General features: G+C 34.9%; 2 protein-coding genes across 2 annotated transcripts; both read right to left on the bottom strand.

Annotated features, from left to right (window-relative positions):
• Positions 1 to 477: 477 nt before the first annotated feature.
• Positions 478 to 3,863, bottom strand: hoxb10a (homeobox B10a). The gene is made up of 2 exons (NM_131541.1): positions 2,998 to 3,863; positions 478 to 1,745 (listed from the first exon to the last, which is right to left on the bottom strand). The coding sequence occupies exons 1-2, from the start codon at positions 3,563 to 3,565 to the stop codon at positions 1,474 to 1,476; spliced, it is 840 nt and encodes a 279-aa protein (NP_571616.1). The 5' UTR covers positions 3,566 to 3,863; the 3' UTR covers positions 478 to 1,473.
• A 12,990-nt stretch (positions 3,864 to 16,853) lies between these two features.
• hoxb13a (homeobox B13a) lies at positions 16,854 to 18,455 on the bottom strand. The gene is given in 2 exon segments (NM_001044912.1): positions 16,854 to 17,265; positions 17,698 to 18,455. Coding segments are annotated over 2 exon segments (912 nt in total). The 5' UTR covers positions 18,362 to 18,455; the 3' UTR covers positions 16,854 to 17,017.
• Positions 18,456 to 19,597: the final 1,142 nt, after the last annotated feature.

Below are 19,597 nucleotides of genomic sequence, written 5' to 3'. Positions count from 1 at the left end.
TTTAATCTACTTTACAAGAAATTAATCGCATAGACGATGTGATTTGTCTGTGATTAACGTTATTTGTTTTATTATATTTCTTGGGTGAAATCTGAAATTAAAAAATAAAAGTAGTAAAATTGGAGTGAACTGTGAATGTTAACACAACGACCCACAATAATCTATCAAAATTACCCTGAACAAGTTTAGTTTAAATGAAATTCAATTGAAGTACTTATTGTCTGTTCTTTTTCCAAATTAACTACCAGAATCGTGTCTACATCTATTAATAAAATAATGACTAGCATAGGCTACAACCAGTCCAAAACCATTATTCAAGTTTTTCATCTTTATTTTTTTAAATCGCCAAACTCTTACATTTCGTTTTTCGTTAGCATTTCCCTTATTTACACTGTAAATAACTTCTTAAATTGCAGTGAGTAAAAATAAATAAACACATAGGCAGCTTGTAATTTAAAATGTATAGTCTGTATTTAATAACATTTGAGTTTGATTTAAAACACACTGAACTGAACTAAACTAAACTTCAACTCTGAAATTTGGACTTTACTAGAACTATGCTAAGCTGCTTTTACACACGCTACTTTGTAAAAAGCGCTATATAAATAAGCATTAATTGGATTGAATAATTATTGGTCTACTTTTCACATCTGTCACAGTACTATAACACTGGAGATATTATATTAAATAGGCACATTTTAATAAATCAAGAAATTTTCAAAATGACATCTGTCAAACTTTACGGGGAACATTTTATGGTCACGTATGGCAATATTTTATTTAAAACTATCTGCTTTTTAAAACACAAACAAATGAAGTATCACAGCTTAAGTACATTCAACCATGCTTCAGCAGAACAATCTTTCGAGCCAATATGGTTACTAAACAACACAGATTTGAAAAAACAACAACAGTACCTGTGCTTGGTGTCAAATCTTAGCACTTAAAATACTTTACTATTTCTAATAGATTTGTTTAGGCCACTCCGTAGTTTCCGCAAATGTTCTTAGTTGGGCTACTCAAGTAATAAATACTAAGGCTGTGTAAAAATCGCTACAGCATTTATAACCTGAAAAAACAAAGAAAGAAGAACTCATACAGTGGGAAATCATAAGTCAGATAGCCTATTGAAAATTACAAAACATTCCCTCGTTAAAAAGGTCGGTCACAACATAAACGACATCAATAAACAGTGTTCAGGGGCTTTCCGAATAGCTTTCAGCTTTCACCGAATGGCCAAAGCCGTGTCTTCTTTTTTTACACATTCGTTTATTCTCCATGCGAGGTATTAAATTTATATCCCTTACATTTGCATCATAGTACACATTGTGAACCGCCGTAGTAAGATTTGACAGATCGCTTCCTCCCGTTAATCCATCAGAAGCAGCAGTTGCATCAGTCCACTTGCAACGGATGATGACTAAAATGATTTGTGCGCTGAGTTCGGTCTATTCAACCGTATTACATGACAAACTAGACAGTGAAACTTGTACCAGGGTCCCTGGTCCGGTGCTCTCGAGTCATTTTTTTCAGTTTCATCCTGCGATTTTGAAACCATATCTTAACCTGGCGGTCGGTGAGATTTATGCTCCGGCTAATCTCCAGGCGGCGCTCGCGAGTCAGGTACATGTTGAATAGGAATTCCTTTTCCAGCTCTAAGATTTGGTGTTTGCTGTAAGGACATCGCTTCTTTCTTCCCGCTTTCGCCGAAAGCCAGCCATTTGCAGCATTTTCTAAGGTCACATCTTAAGATATAAAAGAAAGAGAGACAATGGTATTATACAGACGCCCTTCACAGTGCGCAAACAGCCACTGAGCTTGATGCTTGCGGCCATTACCTGGCTATGTCCGACATTTTATGACAGGAAATAATGTAAGCACAGACTGCGCACTATGCCTACGAGAGGGGGGGAAAAAGGGGGAAACTGCCGAGAAGAAAAAAAGAGATACATGTTTGCAATTCTGTTGCAGATAGCATCTCAGCTAAAACAACATTGTATTTTTAATTTATTCTTTTGATTATGATAAGTAGTAGTCTTTCTTTTGACTCATTTAATTACTTGTTCATACAATGAATGTAATAAAGTAGCCTAGTGACTTTGATAATCAAAAAGCAAATATAATTTACATTTATTCAAAGTTTTGTCCTTTATAATGCAACTTTTGACTATTAAAATTAATAGTGTTGCTGTGTTTAGCTTTTGGACTAAATAAAGGGAAATGGCAAAATAAAATTGTGCAGCCCGCACACTTTTGTATTTTATGGCTGCTTCAAAGCACAATGAATTTGCTTCATTTAAATATATATATATATATATATATATATATATATATATATATATATATATATATATATATATATATATATATATATATATATATATATATATATATTCTTTGTTTGTTTGTTTGTTAGCCTACTCTTAAGCTGTTTTGGGGCAATTTATATTGTATAAGGTTATTTACGAATGAAGGTGACTTTAATTTACTTCACAAGGTGCACACGAGCATTTTTGTCTAGACATTTTAGGCCTCTGCTGTGTTTGCTAGGATACGTTAAACGAATTGCCTTGACAAAAATAATATAAAGGCTACTTAAATGGCTGTTCTGATTTTGCTTTGTTTACATCTAGATATGCAACACTTGTAGACTTAAATAATAAATAATTTCATTCTAAACCTCAAATTCTGAATCCAGAAGTGGTTTCCTCTGTATAACTTCAATAAAAGTGTCCTAAAGCAATGCCACACCTGGCCCACACTATATGGTTTCCAGTTGACAATGGCAGCCTTCCGCTGTTTTGATGTTCAGAGAAACGACGTGCAATTTAGTCTGTCTAGGGTAATTCGGTGCAATAAATTCATTTTCAACCCTGGTTCTCTTTGTGTCTCTGTGGCTACAACCTTCAATTGCTTTCGGAAAGAAAAAAAATCTGGTTTTGGTCTTTGATGGACTTGCTTTACCCAGTGTTTTCTTTTAAAAACCTTTTTACCCACCTTGTGTCTTCTCTCTTGGAGTTTTATCGCCCCTGGTAAAGTCTGTCTGGAGGTTATTTGGCTCTATGTCGTCTTTACTTCTCTGACTGATGCTCAGTGTAGTAATGATGCTCCTGTTGGTTCTGCTTTCACTCCACTGACTTGGGTATTTTGTGCTTTCCATTGCTAAATATTGCATATCATGCTTATTGTCAGTTTCTGAACACGGTGCGGACAAAGACAGACTGTGCAAATGTTGTGAGTCTGAGTGGGAAGAAAGCGATGGACTCTCTGGATCCGTGTTGGTATTGAGTGACAACAGTTTGTGTCCGGAGTAAAAAGACGTTTCTGGACGATGGTCGTCTGCACTGTTCAGAGAGCCCATATCTGTCATGATTCTGCTGAAAGCGGAGATGTCGAGAGGCTGCCTGGCTTGCCCTGTCGGGTCCAGAGTAAAATAGAAAGGGTCTTCTTTTCGACCTGAAGAAGTGAAGGGGCACGCGCTGATGTGGGGAAGCTGAACGGGACTCGGTTGCTCTCCATCCCAGCTCGCAGCTCCATGGACAAACGGATGACGATGCAGAGCCATGGCTTACTGAACCGGGGATGTCTGAATCTGGTTTACTATCTGGAACGCGATCGAGTGCGCCGGGGTGGTCCCGCTATTTTGGACTTGGCAGTCCAGGTTAGGACATGAGCCTCCGTTCGCCCCACGCAAAGGATCCTTATGACCTGGGCTATCGAAAATTTTCCTCTCAGACAGTGTGACAATCACCGCAGAGAATCTCTCGGAGTATGACATTGCTGGAGCATATTTTGGGCCAAGGCAATAGTGTCCCTTTCAATTGGCTTTTCAACCACCATGGCGCACGTACGTTTCATTCTGCTGCGAGCTCAATAGAGACTGGGGTTCACGGGCAAGCTCCTCCCCTTGCAGAACTGCTTATTTCAAGTGCTGCTTCAAGCTCCCATCCCAAATCATTATTTCACTATTTTCTCTTCTTTTTATTAATGCTATACCAGTACTGTAGGGATATACTGTCTAAAGTGCCCTCGAAGACCATTTTATTGAAGATACATCAAGTATTACAGTCTAGGCGACTGATATATAAAATTACTCAGCGCCCAATTTTCTTAACTAAAATGTGACTATACACACTATTTCAATTGTAATCATATGTAAAATAAATAAATAGATAAAGCTTGCGAGACAAAAAGAAACACAAACATAATTGTTATTTTTTTTGTACTAACCTAGTTCTGGTATTTTAATATTAATGATAACAAAACTGATGATGATGATGATGATGATGATGATGATAGCAGTCCATGTAATTTAGGTAATTATGAATGTTTTATATGTGTTAATATTATCATCATTATTATTGTTGCTTTTAAATAGTTACCTAAATAGTGCAAATACATACATTTTGGTTATATGTAGTTATGGTATGTTTTTGAATATAAAGTTATATGCCTTTTAATCATTACAATTATATTTTCAAAAAGACGAGCAAAACGTTCTAAAAATATAACAGTCTGATCTTTTAATTTTGGTAATTTTATGTTATTTGTTGGTCATTTAATAACAAATTTATATTTTTAAAAAGTCGAACAATACGTTTTTTACAGCTTGCTCTTAGTTTTTAATTTATGATATTTCATGCATTTAATTTATGACTAATTATTTGTTATTTTTTTATTTAAAAGACGAACAAAACGTTCTGAAAATAACAGCATGCAAGCTTGTTAGCTTTTTTTTCGGTTAAATAATTACTACACCGATGAAGGCTTTAGAAGCGTGAGTTTGTCTTTTTGTTTCAACAATTGTGCATCTGTAAATAAAGAATAAAGAAATACTTTTAGATTTACGGTGAGATTTGAAATCATTTGAAAACTGCTGTCCACACAATATTTTAGACTGGAAATATAAACAAATTTGATAGATACAAACCAGCCCTAATTAATGCAAACATTAACTAAGCCAGTCATTTTAGCATACATTTTACAAAAGCTTTGCATAGGCCTACATCTTAACAAATTTCTCGGTCTGATCTCATTGTAGATTTTAGTAATACAGGCACGTGAATATCAGGGTCAAGCTACGTGCTACATCTATTGCTAAATGTAATCTTGTTAGTTATTTAAAATTATTTATTTGCTCATGACATTCTCACATTAAATAGCATCAAACGAAAGAATAAAATAACCACCGTTTCTCGCGTGAAACCCGTTTTGTTCATAAAGTGCGCACTCGACGTCAAGCTTTTCGACGTCAAGCTTTTCGACATAATATACAAGATGAATAAACTAATATTTTTAAAAGTATACATCCTGGGTTCCAATAAGTTATTTAGCTTAAATGTCAAATATTCTCAGCACGTAGGCTATGCCGTTGCTAATTTGATTTAAATTTTAAATAATTTTTGAGCGTGCTGTATTTGAGTGCAGCATTTAATGCAAAGACAAATATGACACAAATATTTTTCACAAAAGTCTAGAACTAACATTTCGTATTTTTCAATTGTGAAAAAAATCCATTAAAAAGCAAGGTAGACTCTTAATTTAGAAACAAGCATTGTCACGCTCATAATCACTGACCACTATATTAATAAATAAGCAACAAGAACAAAGAACATGTGTATAAATATAGTAAAAGCTTACATTGTGCTCCAGTCGTTCTTTTTTACATCTGTAGAATAAAACTGTATAAATATGTTTCCTAAAGTTTTCATAAATCCAAAAAGCTTCGGAGCGAAAAGGCCTTTGGCCTTCGATGTCCCACGAATGATGGCTTGCTGTAAAAGTTTGACGTTGACATCACCTGTCTCGACCAGTTGTTTACTTTTTGTCTGGCGTGCTGCACTAAAACTATTTCACATTTTTTGACCGCCATGGTCTCTGAATGCCATTTTCTGACTAACACGCTTTTTGAACACATCCATAAGACCGCATGCTATTCCTCCACGACTGCCTTTAGAATAACGAGAAAGGAAAGGAAACCTGGTAGATTTTTCATATATTCTACACATTCCGGTTTTATAATCACAAACAGAATCGCTGGCCCCTTCCAAATGGTGAGAAGATCTTCGGTCAAACTCGTATAACTGTAACCATGACAACCAAGCCACCCCATTTGCTGTAAAGTTTTACTGCCAAGCCGTCTCTAAATAGCATGTGTCTGGTGTGTGGAGCAGAGAAGAGTGAGCTAATTCAGTGTTTTCCCCCTAATAAAGTTCAAGATTGTGGTTGAATAATTAACAGATTATTTCCTTAGGTCGGTCTGATTTGCAAACATTGTTTGAGGTGTAGCAAGAATACGAAATAAGTTTATATTATTATTATTATTATTATTATTAATAGTAGTAGTAGTAGTAGTAGTATACGCATTGAGAGTAGATTAGCGGGCAATTTTAACTCTAAAAGCATGGACTTAAGCATGGAAAACTCTTTTGTGGCATTAGTTTAGAACCATTTATAAATAATAGCCTACACCTTAAAGTGTAAACCGAGAATGAGTGTTTATTTAAATAATTGATAAATTATTCGTGCTTATGTAATCATTTAACTTTATATTAATTGCATTAAATTAAACCTTATATACAACTTTATTCCTTGATGACCTTATACTACTAGGCTACTTGATGTCCTAGCTAATCTAAAGCGATTACCTTCAAAATGTGCTCCACAGAAGAACCATGTGAAGATAGATCCGCTAATGCGAAACACAAAATACATAATTTCTCTAACATCTGTGCAGAGGCTGGAGACGAAATGCTCACCATTAAAGCTTTGCATATAATCCTCAAAAGATGTGTAGCGAATGTCTTGGCGATGAGACAAAAGTACAACTGTGCAAGGATCTATGCCAGATCTGCAAACAATTACAAGTTCAAATGCATTAAGCAACATAACTGATATGAGCAGCATGTTCTGTGAGCGTCGCAGTTATATGTGTCAGCTATGCATATACTTTTGTATAATAGTTAGCTTCATGGAAAGACCGCAACATTTTTTAACTGTGTTGCAGTCAGAGATATTTAAATATATATGCACAGACGTACGAGAAGTATTTGTTGGGGGTGTTGTGTTCGTATAGCTATATTGTATTATAAACATATATAGGCTAGCTGTTTACATGAAGTACTGCGCAAGAAAGTTTTATATTTACGCTAAATTAATTATCACTAGCATATTTTAAAATAAATATAATTTAAAACAATTTACTGCAGAATTAGGCGTTCCCTCCTAGGTGCGTTTCTCATACATTGTACCAATCCGTTTGACCTTTGGAATTAGGAAAATACACGATTGTTTTACAGTTGTGTACACCTCCAGCTGCCAAATCCTACGTTTCTTCGTTTTGACTTTCATTCGCCAGCAGGAGGCAGCGTGATCAAAAACGATTATACTTACATTGCCTTTCGTATTTAAAGTCATGCGAAACCTAATTATACACATCATGCTCACTGTGAACAAGCCAAATGAACAAGCAAATATTAACACATTAATTTGTAAACTTTAATACTATTGCGGAGTTTGGCTAAACAATATATAGAGACAATATGGGAAAATGTATCCTAAAATGAAAAACTCTTTCGAATATATTGTTGAACAAAGATTTAATTATATCAGAATCAACTTTCATGTTTTTTCATGTTCATAATGTTAGTGTTTATTTAAAATGACACACATCTGTTACTGTTTTCATTTGGTTCTTTAATGATTCACTAATACACTAACAAGTTATAAATGTGTGCAGATGGGAAACGTAACATTTCATTTATTTGTGAACCGCTAATATCAGAACCACTGTTCTACATAACATATATTTTCCTAAATTTGCTTTTAACTATTTAAAAAAAAAAGATTACTGTGTGTGTGTGTGTGTGTGTGTGTGTGTGTGTGTGTGTGTGTGTGTGTGTGTGTGTGTGTGTGTGTGTGTGTGTGTGTGTTTTGTGCGCGCGCGCGTGTGCATTGTTGCGTGCCCTAGATGCCCATAATTCCCTTGTATATTTTGAAGTAAATAATAAAATAGTCTATATGAAACAAACAAAACACATTTGTACTGGACAAGTATGTAAATATTCTGAATAACATGTTGTGAATTTCATGTCTATTCAGTATATTTAAGAAAGTATATTTTATGCTTCATCAGTTGTGGCTAATGGGTACGAATTCACTAGAATCGTACGAAAATGTACGATTTTTTCTTCTAAGAAGTCCACCAGAGCGATGTAGTTTCCGCCCAACTACATCGCTCAACGCAACATACTTATTTTACATTTCAGTTTGCACATAATGTACACTACCTGATATGTACAATAATATACAGTAATATAATATTAGTGTATTACTATAATATACACTAATAATATACACTACCACCACCTATCAACGTTTTAGGAACAACAAATAATAACTTTACTTCTAATTGATCATTTGGTATTAGAAGTATCTTATATGAAAATATAATGTAGATTACACTTATTTTACCAAAATAAGATATGATCATGCCTTAATTTTTAAATATTTAATTAGGACTGTAAGGTCTGACTTTGCTTAGACAAAAGTATTATTACTTAACATAAATAATGTACAGTATGGAATATAAAGTCATGGTGCAGTGAAAAGAGAATTAATATTGTGTATGACTGCAATGAGGTTCGAGGACTGCAGCCATACATTTCTGCAATGACTAAAATAATGTATTAATAAAATCATTTGGAATGGCAAAGAAAGTGTTCTTGCAGGACTCCCAGAGTTTATCAAGGTTCTTTGAATTCATCTTCAATGCCTCCTTCATCTTACCTCAGACATGCTCAATAATGTTCATGTTTGGCGACTGTGCTTTTCAATCCTTGACCTTCTTTGCTTTCAGGGACTTTGATGGAGGCTGAAGTATGAGAAGGAGCGCTATCCTGATGAAGAATTTGTCCTCTCATTTGGTTTGTAATGTAATGGGCAGCACAAATGCCTTGATACCTCAGGCTGTTGATGTTGCCAAACAGTCTGCACATCTCTCGCACGCCCCATTCTTAATGTAACCCCAAACCATGATTTTTCCTTCACCAAACTTGACTGCATTCTATCCAAATATTGGGTCCATATGGGTTCCAATAGGTCTTCTGCAGTGTTTATGATGATTGGGATGCAGTTCAACAGATGCTTCATTCGAAACATACCTTCTGCCACTTTTCCAAATGTTCAATTAGAAGTCAAGTTATTATTTGTTGCTCTTACAACTGCAACGACAACAACGACAACAAGACTTTTGTCAGGTGTAGGTATACAAACAATATTGTGATAGGCTATATAGCGAGATACATGTTAATACATCTGTCCATTTGTTTTTTGTTTTTTTGTTTTTTTTCTCTCTACTTAGGCTACTTATTTTTTGATTTCTTTATTATCTGTTTTTGTAGCGTCACTGTCATTGTGTTTAACTGTGTATATTTCTGTCACAAAAAAGTCATCGTTTGTGTATACATACCTGACAATAAAGCGCTTTCTGAATCTTATCTTTTTCCTACATGAAAGTCGTGTTGAAATCAGTCTGAATCAATAAAAAGTAAAACAAACCTTCTGTTCTCCTTTTTGTATTTAATGTAGACTAGATTGTTGCACTTAATTCCACAAAATATAATATTAACTTTGCTGCAAAGTTGAAACGAGTAAGATTGTGTACTGAATAGCTTCTCATCTTCTGAATGTGGACATTTAGATGCCCCAGTCAAACAGAAACTACAGAACACTGCTTCATATTACCGCCACCTGTAACCAATGCAGACATTCTTACCCCATCACTCATGTGTTAAGCTCTTGACCGGATAATGCTCTTTGAAACCAATTTAAAGTGTTTAAGTCTTTGGAAGATATTACCAACCTTATCTAAAATGCAAACCAGTTTAATTTAGACAAATAATCTTAGGAACTTAATCGTATTTAGTTTTTCAACCTTGATAAATATTATTATGACAAAATCGTGCTGCAATAGATGTGTCCCAGATGACCATACATATATTAAATATGAACATTTCTAGTAGACAAGAATGTTGATGCCAGCTGAACACACAGATACTGACTAAATGTATTAAAATAATTACTGTTACAATATTACTGTGTCGTGCTTCCTGCTTTAAGAAGCCTTTTTTTGCTGGCCATACATCACGGACACAGTTTGCAAGTCTCTGAAAAAAAAACATATTTAAAAAGGCTTACTTTTACGTGCTTACTTAAACCTACGAAAGTACCCAAAGTAGTTTCCCCAAAAATAGAAAAAGTAATTTAGGACTCCGTGGACACGGAATTACAACCGAAAAGTCACGGTGGCGCAGTGGGTAGCACGATCGCTTAACAGCAAGAAGCTCGCTGGTTTGAGCCCCAGCTGAGTCAGTTGGCATTTCTGTGTAAAGTTTGCATGTTCTCCCTGTGTTTGAGTGGGTTTCCTCTGGGTGCTCCAGTTTCCCACACAGTTCAAAGGCATGCACTATATGAATTGAATAAGCTAAATTGACCGTAGTCTATATTTTTGTGAATGAGTGTGTATGGGTGTTTCCCAGTGCTAGGTAGCGCCTGGAAGGCATCCGCTCCGTAAAACATTTGCCGGATAAGTTGGCGGTCCCTGATTGATAAAGGGATAATAAATTATATGAAAGTAGTCATTGCACATAATGCCCACAAGGTTGAGCTATTGCACAAAATTTTACTTAAAAGTTGCTGTTGTTAATGGAGACAATATAAAATAAGAGAAAAAATTCCAGTCAGCATGTTTTCGACTTTGCTGACACGATACTTTATAAATAGCCAAAATCTCATATTGTGATTTATCTTTTCGAATTTACAAAAGTTTCTAAATTCAAAAGAATCATGTAAATATCGAATGTGCAAAGTTGTGAAAATGAGTTCTTCATTAAGCTGCCTGATCATAGCCTAAATTAATAATGTAAGATAATAAATATTTTAAAAATGCATTTCTAATAAAGCTTCAAATTTAATATTCAATTTATATGCGAACAGAAAATCTCTGTCAATGAACATAGTGAAGTTTTTACTGTTGTGTATTTCAGTGACGTTTTACAGCCGCCAATAGACAATTAAGTCAAAGAACACACGCCCAATGTCCTGGATGACTATCAGAGCGAGAACAATTCAATAAAGAGGCTTCCCGTAAACCCTGCAGTGGGTGTCGTCACCGAGAGACCGAGCGCTTTTTCAGAATCGTAAAATTTCAAGTCGTGTTCAAATAAGAAGCTCCACAATGAAATCTGGTGTGACCTTGCAGGACAGTGAAGGGCAAACCCTCAAAGAATTCATCACTAGACAACTTTGCTCTCTCTCTCTCTCTCTCTCTCTCTCTCTCTCTCTCTCTCTCTCTCTCTCTCTCTCTCTCTCTCTCTCTCTCTCTCTCTCTCTCTCTCTCTCTCTCTCCCGTCAGCGACATCTAATAGTATTACTATTTTTCCAAAATTGCAATGATCTGACATTGCATCACACAACACAAAGTGAAATGTTCATTAATTCGGAAATGAGACCAACTCTGTGTTGTAAGCAGTAACGACTAAATGCCAGTAGATGTCAGCAATAGGCCAGTTCATGCAAACTCATCAACAACATACATTCCTCAACTTAACACTCCTTTATTAAAGATCAGACAGTAAACGGGGATCATACGATGCTGCATGGGCAGCCTTATAAAGAGCATGTGATTAAATTTCTGCGATCATTTCTGCGTCATTTACTTCATTTTTACTTAATTTGTTGTATGCGTTTCTCAATTTCTTAAGCTGAAAACCAAATAGAATATTTTAATATTTGAAAAAATATTGGGAAGAATATTTTATCTTTGTTTTGTGGTCTGTATTTAATGGGATGGTGAGGGATTTCTCATGATGTCTTTGTTACACAAAATAAATAAATCGTGTGTTTTTATGTGCATGTTTTTTTTTCATTCTTTACTTGGGCTATGTTAAAATTCCACATACATTTCCCCCTTAGGGCACAATAAAGTATACAAACAAACAATCAAATAAACAAACATATTGTGTTTTTGTAGTGCCAGATTTATTACAATATAAATAAAAATAGTAGTTACCCAACTTATGACGTGAGATGATAGTATATGAAGTAGATTAAAATGCTACTTTTTTGGATATTTCTTTGGATATGTGAACATTTCTAAACATAATAGTTTTAATAACTCATTTCTATTAACTAATTTCTTTTATCTTTGCTATGATGAAAGTAAATGATATTTTACTAGATATTTTTCAAGACTTCATACAGCTTAAAATGACATTTAAAGGCTTAACTGGACTAATTATGTTAACTACGCAGGTTGGGTTAATTAGGGGAGTTTATGTATAACGATGGTTTGTTCCGTAAACAGTCGAGAAAAAATACAGCTTAAAGGGGCTAATAATTTTGACTTTAAAATGTTTTTTTTAAAAGTTAAAAGCTGCTTTTATTTTAGCCGAAATAAAACAAATAAGACTTTCTCCAGAAGAAAAAAATATTATCAGACATTCTGTGAAAATTTCATTGCTCTGCTAAAAATGGTTTGGGAAATGTGTAAAAAAGAACAAAAAATCTAAGGGGGGCTAATAATTCTGACTTCAACTATATATTATTATATATATATAATAGTATAAGTGTTAATGCGGGCGTGGTCAATTATAGGTTTTTACATCTACACTGCAGATGGCACCGTCACATTTATGCGCGAATGGTCACATCTGGATCGCATCCTTGGAGTGCCAACGGGCTTAAACAGCTGCCCATTACAGATCCCTGCACAAACCATCCGGGTGTTCTAAAGTCTTTGAGCTGGGAGTAGTTATATATTTTCAGAAATATATATGTACAGTAATAGCATGATGCATTCATTGGACCCCGGGTTAGCAGTCTCGCACTGTCATAGCAGAAATAAAAAGAGGGCTACAAAAGTCACCACGGTTTACTGGTTAACAAAAAAGAAAGAAAGAAATGTGTTTCGAGTAAAAAAAAAACGTTGATGAAACTTTGTTTTTTAGCATACCGATGCCCCTAAAATAATTGTACGTTACTAAAGCTCTCGATAGTCTCGATAGTTTCCGTGACAGAGAATAATGGAATAAATTAGGGCTAACAGTATCAGAGAACTCAGCTTCTTTCAAAACTCCGATTTATAAGGTCAGCATAATTGTAGTGCCCTGTAAAATTTCACACATGAGTTGCATGTTGCATGCCAATACATTTGGTTATTTTACTGCCATACATTTATGTTAATGCCTGTTTAGGCGGGGTGGCATTACTCTCCAACAAGAAAGGAGCAATGTGCAAAACCATGTGCTCAGTATCACTAATGTAAATCACTTCATTTCTTTCATGTAGACCTAAAGTTGAACAAATTTCTCCTAAATATATATATATTACCTTCGCTCTATAATTCTTTTTCGCACGAACATATTTCTTTCATATCTTTTCTCCCAGTAGGCTATAGCATACGCAGGCTTCCTAGATTTATTTTTCATTCAAATATTATTGTATTACATTTTAAGCAACAGGCCATTTCTAGAAACTGTAATACTTTAATTGGTCTTAGTCATATCCAGCATTGGTAATGAACGAACAAAAAATGAGCCTCGTAAATGGCTCTGTTATTGAACTGACTTCAAGACCAAAAAAAATAACTCATGTATTAGATGGAAATGTTGGCAACACTAAAGAGTCTTCAACAGTGAATACAAATATAACGTTTTTGTTCGTTTGTTTTTGTTTTAGCCTGATGAATAAATTCTTCCTCGTAACATTGTAAAATAAAAGATTTTTTTTATCTAAACATTTTACTCTTGCTTTGATTTGCAATTTTACATGTGCTTTAAATATGTAGAATTACAAATGTTTTAGTAGTTTGCCTAATGTGCAAAATTTAAAAATGCTGAGAAACGTGATACAGGTTATATTTACCAAAGTATGTTCTGCGTTAAAGACACGGGTTTAAGGACTAGTTGAAGAGTGATTTGTTCAGTGCGACTGCGAGTATGGTAAGAATATACTCCTCAGAATTGTGCATATCATTTTTTTACAAGATATCATAGGACAAAATAAATCCTCGTTTTATAAGTGTTAAAGACAACTATTCAAACATTTACTGTTTTGTTATATTAATGGAATTTATTTCATAACAGCTTGGTGAGAATTACAATTACAACGAAATTAGAATTACAACGAAATTAGAGGGATTTTATTTTACTTTAAAGTCTGAATGCCAGATTGTTAGAAAAAATAGATTAACCAGTAAGTAGTTGAAAGAGGCAATTATTAATACAAAGATGAACAAAATTGTTTGGCTATGCGCCAACTCTTTCATGACAACACTGCCAATGTATAAATCAACTTTAAATGCGAATATTTTCTGTTGTTGGGGGCCTTTCGTGCAAAGTCGTTTCCTCTCTTCTTTTTCCGGAGGCCTCCCTGTTACTCCAGGTCTATTGACCACCACTGGCCAGACAAGGTCCAGACTACTTACTGTTTACAAGATGTCTCAAGTTCAACTGTGAAGTCCGCCGCTTAACAAAAGTCTATCCGAAATGCAAGGGAGGGGGGGTGTTTTAGGGCTAAGGCGAAAGATAATGTGGGGGTGGGAAGCTGGACATGAACTTGGAGATAAGTCTGACATTCCTCACCTAAATAACCTGGCTGCAACTGGCAGCAAAAAAATAAAAATAAATAAAATACGTCTTTAAACATTGTCCTCTTGCTTTAATTTACAGTTTATATATATGACCTTGCAAAGGTATATACCTTTTCCCCATGCTCTTCAGCAATTCGGCAAAATTCACAAATCTCGTCTCGTTTGTTTTCTTTGACCTTAAAAGCAATATCTTACGACAACATTCAAAAAAATGTTGGTTCTCAACAAAAGTGGCACTTTTATTGTTAGTGTTGAAACTGGGCGAGCTTTGTGCGTTTTGTAAAGAGAAAATAAAACCGCTATTAAATCACAATATAAACTCAGACGCCGACGCACCGCTTGTTTGGATGCATTTGTCAAGTTCAGTGTTAACTAGAAGTGGAAGCAATAAGAACTTGGGACACTTTATGCTACCTCTGGGCTGACTGAGGACGACAACAGTAACGTTTATTAATTTGTGAAAATATTATTTGATAACGTTTGCAAAACGTTTGACATCCTTTGGCAAAAGTATGAGACTGTCGTGAATTAAATATTACGTAGACTAACAAAACACCAGAAGCAAAAAGGTTTTATTCATTCAGAACATCTAAAATGGTTAGATCTTGTTGTGAGGGCTAATTGAAATGCTTCGTTAAAAAAGGAAAAGACGACAAAACAACCATGAGCTACGGCAACTTCAGCAAACATTGGTCATGTGAATGTTGTGTAGTTATTCAAATTACACACATGAAAGTCAATGCTATATATTTATCAATGCTATATATTTATCAATGATACATAATACTATATATCAGCACCTATTTTCAAAATCTAGTATATACTATTTACACGAAATGTGTAAACTTTGTGATCGGATTTTACGCTCTGCAAGAGAACTGTTGCTAGAGAACTTTGCCATTCACCGTTGCATTTACAATTAAACCTGTACCAGTATAATTAGTTATTTTTATACTTAAATTAATCCATGTAACATCGTTTTTTATAGACTTAGAATTTGCGATTGACAAACTTTGAATAAAGAAGAGGGAACCTAAAAGTGGACTGGGGTTTGCCGAAGATGACAACGTGAAGCCGCTGAGTAACGATGGACCTTTTACACCCTAACTAATCTCGACCGACATTAAGTGCAGGTTGCAAAGGCAATAGGCTGCTGATCTGTTAACTGTCTGACAATTAAACTGCTCAGACTTAAACAGAAACGTAAATTAGGCCTGATGGAGACTATAAAAAGAGATCATCGTGCATAAATCTGCGAATGGTGAGGAAAAGGTAACTCTGCATTTGGGAAAAGGGGAATTTACAGACAATTACATTGAAACTAAAGAGAATCCCGCTCTGAATAAAAACCATAGATAGATAGATAGATAGATAGATAGATAGATAGATAGATAGATAGATAGATAGATAGATAGATAGATAGATAGATAGATAGATAGATAGATAGAAATCTTGGAACCTTGAATGTTTGTTGTACAGCAATGTAAAAAAGATATGTCTTATCTTTTATCCTGACTTTCAAGGTCAAGGTTAAAAGCTGATTTGGTGCATCTTCTGTCATCGAGCGCCCTCTCCTTTTCGGCCAAAAGAAATCATCAAAACACTCCCCGCTCGCTTAATGTGAAAAGCAAATCCCATACCGTTAAGTTTTAAAACCACTGTCCACTCTTAAATACTAAAAATTACAGCGACTGTTAACTTCTCCAATCTGTCATAATTTTATTCTCTTTTGAAGGTTTTATTTCCATGGTACTTTGAGTTAGAATACGTGTTAAAATCACGCAAGATGTAAAACAGCATAGGACTTAAAATCCTGAGAATTTTGCAAGAGTTAGATTAATTTAACACTGTCATCAGTGATAAGATTAATTTGCCCACAGAAGACTGAAAATACACAACATTGAATGAAATTAGGCCTAATAAATAACACCGAATTTAGCGAATGGAATTAATACATTTATTAAGGTTTGTGGTATATGTTATTATGTTTAACAAGAGATATAGACATTATATATAAGTATTGGCAGGTATTGAGTATAAGCTTTGGGACTACAACAACAACAGCAACAACAACAACATTGACAAACCTAACATTTAAATGCAAGCAAAAAGAGAGCTACAAGACTCAAACAAACACAGTTACATATATAGGCAGGCACGTGCGTTATTTACAAGTTATATTGTCCTTCGATGTTTTTTTCCATTTTATTAAGTTTATTCATTTTTTTATCCATCCATTTATTTGTTTGGTGTAAATGCGCTGAGAGGAGAAAACATTCAACCCCCCAGTCCAAGAAAAAAGTCCTCCCTTTTTAAAACTTCTCTCAATTTTTAAGTCACCGAGAAAAACAAATGAGTTGTTCAAAGCTATGGCGCGGTGTTTTTAACTTTGGCAATGAACTTCTTTTCCTTAACCCTCCTATTTTGAAACCAAATTGTGATTTGACGCTCGGATAAGTTGGTTACTGCTGAAATCTTTCTCCTCTTGTCCTTTGTGATGAATTTGTTGGCTGCATATTCTTTCTCCAGTTCCTTGAGTTGTACTTTTGTGTAAGGTATCCGCTTCTTTCTACCTCGACGGAATGAGCCCCCGTCATGTTGGTGGGCCACAACATCTGGAATGAATAACAAAAAGGTTTATTATTCAGACTCATTCAGTGTATTTCTGAACCACGTTTAAAATTTTGTATTTGTAGATGTTCAGAGTTGATCACTTTAATTAGATCGTTTTAAAAATTATTTAATTGCAAGCTGATTTTTATTTTGTGTGCTTTAGTAGTTAAATGACACTGTTGCTTCTTTTTACTTCAAAACTTCATATAAAGTACAATTTGCCTTTTGTCTGACCATGAATACAGAGAGAGAGAGAGATTTCTGAAAACTGGATATTTTAACATTTAACAATATGTTGTTGTTATTATTATTATTATTATTATCATCATCATCATCATCATCATCATCATCATCATCATCATCATCATCATTATTATTATTATTATTATCAGCATCATCATTATTAGCGTAGTCATCAAATATAAACATTTTACCTGCTAATGCAGACTTCCAGAGATGACCCGCCTGGCCCTGGTCCTTGGAACAGTACATCTGACTACCCCATCCGTTAGCCAGTGCCCACGGTTGGTAGCTGTCCATTGGCAGGAGACTATCGTGTCGCGGCTCCCCAGTTCCAAGCGTCTGTACAACTGACACATCCAAATAACTGGCCATGGACTGATAAGGACTGGGATAGCTGTGGTAAAAAGCAAACTCTTTAGCCCTGGTAGGATATTCTTCAGACGTGACCGGGGTATCCATGTATTTTTCTGCAGTGTAGCTGAGTGCACTCGGCTGCGTGCAGGATTTGAGGGAACCCCGCCCCATTCTGCAAGGATAATAGCTGTTGCCAAAGTAGCCGTACGGGATGGGACCTGTGGACGAGGCCTGTGGAACTGTTGGGCAAGGTGTGCACTGCTTTCCCGACTCCGCCGAACTTGAAGTCGATACGTCCACAGTGGGATAGCTGGAGCCATGGACAAGGCTAGACGGGTGACCACTCAACGCCGAGTGGGCCATCAGATTCCTGCACTGGTTGGCTGCAAAATTGCCGCTTCCAACCAAACCCTCCATATTCTTCAGCTCATCCAAGTTGTTTTCATATACAAACATAACCGTGTCTGCCCAGCGAGGATTCAGGACCAGGGAGGTGGTCATAGCACGCTCACCATTCGGACGGAAAATTATGTTGCAAAGACTCCAGTCCAAAGCAGGACACTCAGTTACATTGGTACAGCTGCATTGACGCAATGGACTACAGTCTGTATTGCAGCGCCTTCATTGGATGAGAGCAGTACCACGTGACGTATAAAATAAACCTTGGGTGAAGAATGTCAATTTTTTTTTTCTTTGTCAAGCCCGGATTAAATATCCAAAAGTAATTTTCAAACACTGCATTGTTGCATTGCCTATATACATGAATACACTAGTACATGTTTTTCTTAGATCGCTGAGGTAGAGTGATAACTATTTGACCTTTACCTGTTTTTTATTTTACTTTTAAGTCATTGCAGCCATACATATATTGAATTATGAATTATTTACTCAACAAATATGATTAAAATATATTTTAAAAATATATTCAAAATTTGTAAGTTTTATTTGTTCATAAAACTTTGTTCAGTGTTGTTGACATACACTGTCTCCGCACTAACTTTAAAAAATATAATCTGTATAGATACATTCATGGCGACTCTCTTGCCAATCATCAAACATTATAACGATTTCTCTCACCACCTGATTATAAAATGCAATAGAGATGTTTAAATAGGTCATACTTTTTATTTAAGATTTAATTACACATTGGCCAAGTACACGTTGGTATGTCATTAAATCATTACAGACACTTTAAAGGCCTATAATCAACTGTGCCAAATGTATAAATTATTTATCATTACCATAAAAATGAAAAATCATAACTTGTTTCATACATCAGCTTGAAGAACGCCTCGTACTATTTTATGAAAAGTCATTGCCTATACTTGAAACACGCCGCTGGAATAAAGAGGCAAACACTTTCAAAATGGTTCCCTGTTCAGTTATCACTCAAACGTTTGCTTCTCCAATATGCTTTTGAGAAGTTTAACTATATGTCACAAATTATTTATTCTTAAAATTACAGAACAAATCACAAAATGTATAAATTCTCACAGATATCTTATTGTTAATAAATAAAACAGTTATGCGCTCGTTTTAATATTACATTTAGTCATGAGGTTACCCAGAAATACACATACACACACACACACACACACACACACACACACACGCACACACATTATATATATATATATATATATATATATATATATATATATATATATATATATATATATATATATATATATATATATATATATATATATATTTATATATATAAATGAGCAAATAATA

The sequence above is a fragment of the Danio rerio genome, chromosome 3 (assembly GCF_049306965.1).
Source record: "Danio rerio strain Tuebingen ecotype United States chromosome 3, GRCz12tu, whole genome shotgun sequence".
Classification (NCBI taxonomy): domain Eukaryota; kingdom Metazoa; phylum Chordata; class Actinopteri; order Cypriniformes; family Danionidae; genus Danio; species Danio rerio.
This window is presented reverse-complemented; position numbering and strand designations above follow the sequence as displayed.

Excerpts from the sequence above, each read along its gene's own strand:
- hoxb10a (NM_131541.1), bottom strand. The coding sequence starts at position 3,565 with ATGGCTCTGCATCGTCATCCGTTTGTCCATGGAGCTGCGAGCTGGGAT. Across the intron at positions 1,746-2,997 it reads TCCAAGAGAGAAGACACAAG|ATGTGACCTTAGAAAATGCT; the intron begins GTGGGTAAAAAG and ends TTATATCTTAAG.